Source organism: Oncorhynchus masou, chromosome 28 (assembly GCF_036934945.1).
Source record: "Oncorhynchus masou masou isolate Uvic2021 chromosome 28, UVic_Omas_1.1, whole genome shotgun sequence".
NCBI classification, from domain to species: domain Eukaryota; kingdom Metazoa; phylum Chordata; class Actinopteri; order Salmoniformes; family Salmonidae; genus Oncorhynchus; species Oncorhynchus masou.
Genome location: NC_088239.1, coordinates 77,001,799 through 77,004,906, shown reverse-complemented (window position 1 = coordinate 77,004,906; position 3,108 = coordinate 77,001,799). Strand labels below are relative to the sequence as shown.

The following is a 3,108-nucleotide window of genomic DNA, read 5'->3' as shown; positions in this document are numbered from 1 at the left end:
TGGGTAACAACTACTTTGTCCTGTAGAGAAGAGTATGCCTAATATGTGTATGTGATGAGAGAGAAATATTGAAATGTTACAATAGATCTCTACAGCTTGTGAATCATAGCACTGAAAGACACTCCCACTCTGTTCATGTCCAAAACCTCTCACTGCCGCTATCTGTATCCACTTCGCAGTTCACAGGAAGGATTAAATAAATTAATACATTGTGGCAAAATCCTGTGGTCAAAGTGAACCCACACCACAAGCCAAATTTATTAAAATACATATCAGCAGAAATACATAATTTCTATATATTAATGTATTGCAAATAGTCAGTATTCGGCAGCACAAGTATTCTACTGCACAAGTTATTCAAAGTCAACTGTAACACTTGAAAGAATGTTATGATCCCTCATTAGCATTGCTCAGGTGCTGCTGGTGGCTACAAAGTCTGATTGATTATACTCAACATGTAAGCACAGTATTTCTTCATAAATCCTAAGTCACACAATCAATTACTGTTTGTTATGAAATTGAGTGGATCTTAAAGGTATTCAGTTTCATGGTTAAATTATTGCTGCATATAAACCACATACAATTTCCCCTTGAATTCATTCTTACAGTAAATGCAGTCAAAGCGATGCGTCAATTTGACAGGCAGCTTGGTGGATCCAGGGATCAATGATTGGGACATCGCTGGATCAGATACTGAGTTGGAATGCTTTCATTCGAGTAGTCTCACTGAGTATGTTAACATGCATTCAGTAATAGGATCGTTGTGAATACTCTGATTTAATATAATAATTTGATTAAAACATTGTTATGATCTGCAAGAAGAAATAATTCCCTAAACATCCTGTTTACATGGACAGCTGATAATAAGGGTGCCTGATGGGACTTAAAGAAATGTAGAAAATGACCAATAAAAATGAAGGTCCTATCACAGCAATCATATCATTTTTTGGGAAGCCTATTTGATTCGGACTTTGGAAATATAGACTTTGTATGTGAAACCTATTTCTTAGATGCATACTTTCGGATTATATGAATTCAATTCACATGCGCCAAAGAGGGAGGCTCGCGCTGCTTATGATAGCACATGTGCAGATCAACTACACCGCAGGATCTCTGCATAAGGTATCCAAATAATTCAAAAGATTGCAAAGAAATATAGGTATTTTAGTCCGTTTATGCTTCGCTTATGACTTTACGCCGATTAAGATAATCATGACGACTGCCAAACTCGCAGTATTGTCATAATTAGTATATCATCGATATGATCAGTTAATATAGAATTATTACCGTGCGTGTAAACATACTCACTGTGGAGATCGGTGGGCTACAGTACAGACACCATGACAAATCACCTCATTCACGTTGTCAAAATGATTGGCTTATGTGATCAGCAGCTCGTGGCTGTCTGAGAGTCCACAGCTGACTTTGTGCTCATTGAAGAGCTTGGCCAGGGAATCCATGTAGAGGCCATGATAGTGGTCCACCTCCTCCTGAGTGGGAGAAGGCCTCTTTGGCACTGGGATAGGACGACCCACGACAATGGTGACCGGGCAGTGGTAAGGCATCCAGAACCAGCGTTCACCCATGAACAGACAAGGGGCAAAGCCCATAATCTTCTTACAGAGTTGTTGTAACCTCCAGCCCACACTGCCTTCTGAGAAGATCACCTGGCGGAACATATCGTTCTCCCCATACGAGTAGACGGGCACCAGGTCAGCCCCAAACTCCAGGGCCACCTTGACGAAGCCTTTCCTCTGCTTCATAACCACAGCGTTGACCCCAGGCACACTCAGCAGAGACTCAGCAGCACCCCCTACAATAATCACCAGTGCATTGCCTTTCCCACTTTTAGACAAAAGGTGCTTGAGACTGGGCTTGCTGACTGGACAACAACCTGTGGCCATGACATATTCCCTGTAGAGGGGGATCTTGAAGAGGCCACTCAGGATGCAGAGACAGGAGCGCATCCCAGGGAAGAGGTCCATAAAGCCACAGGCCTCCGTGGTGAAAGTAGTAAAGGCTCCGAGACTCAAGACCCCATGTGGATGACACCCTAAGATGTAGTTCTTGTTTGGGTTCAACTCCGCTGTCTTCACCAACTTCATTGGGAAGTAGTCCCTTACGAGCTTCCACACTTTCCAGTTTCTCACAAATGCAGTTCTCCTACCCCCTCTTTCAGGTGTGTGCCGGTCCTTTAACTGCCATATGAAGTAGAGAGTAGGCAGCAGCCACAGAGACGTAAACATAAGGTACACCATCAACCCAATACAAGCCGGACCAAAGAGGGGGAGTGTCAGCACCGCTTGCAGAACACTGATATTCTCCAGGAAATCCTTCATCTGAGTCTTTTCTTGCTTCATCCCTTCAACCTTTTCTGTCCTTTTCCCAAAGTTGTTCACAACGTGACTGCGCGAACAAGTGCAACTTTCCTTAGAGCACCAGTGCCCTGTGTGAATGTACTTTGATCACAGTTCCAGTGAGGCTGCAGATAACAATCACTTCCACTCCCGCAACACTTTGATAAACATGAGTCCAAAGTCTTTAACCAAGTTAATAGTTTGAGTTTATTTTATTTTTACAGGGACAGTGCACATTAATCAATATTTCATTAAATGTACCCCGTTTTAACCAGCCGGCTAATTTTCAGCCACACAGACGGTACAAAAAGCAACAAGACAAAATCCATAAAAGCAACAAAGTGTTTCCACACCTCACAAGCTACAGACAATAGACAACATGGAAAGCGGCAACACTCAGCTAGGGATTATGTTCACAAATCTGATTGACCTTTAGCCATGTCTTCATGTAACTATATTAACAATACTATTATCGTAACTCGAGATAATCTGTTTATGAGAACACATATCGGAGTGGAAGATTATGTCCCTTGGTGAGTTCCCGGATCAGCAGTCAAATCAAAGCCTAGGTTTGAACTCCATAGACTGTCGAGTTACAGCTCACAGCAGACAGACAGTGCATGGACTGCTTGGCAAGTTTCGAAAATCATGTTAGTCAGTTGCAATATTTCAATCTCAAGTATATTTCAGTGTGGACAAGCATTGAAATCTGACATGATTGGCTGTGATTAAGACATATTCTGCGCGGGCA

General features: G+C 42.4%; 1 protein-coding gene across 1 annotated transcript; it reads right to left on the bottom strand.

The window, feature by feature from the left end:
* Window positions 1-205: 205 nt before the first annotated feature.
* On the bottom strand, window positions 206-2,475 carry LOC135518325 (diacylglycerol O-acyltransferase 2-like). The gene has a single exon (XM_064943420.1). The coding sequence runs from the start codon at window positions 2,358-2,360 to the stop codon at window positions 1,380-1,382; it is 981 nt and encodes a 326-aa protein (XP_064799492.1). The 5' UTR covers window positions 2,361-2,475; the 3' UTR covers window positions 206-1,379.
* Between the last annotated feature and the right edge of the window lie 633 nt (window positions 2,476-3,108).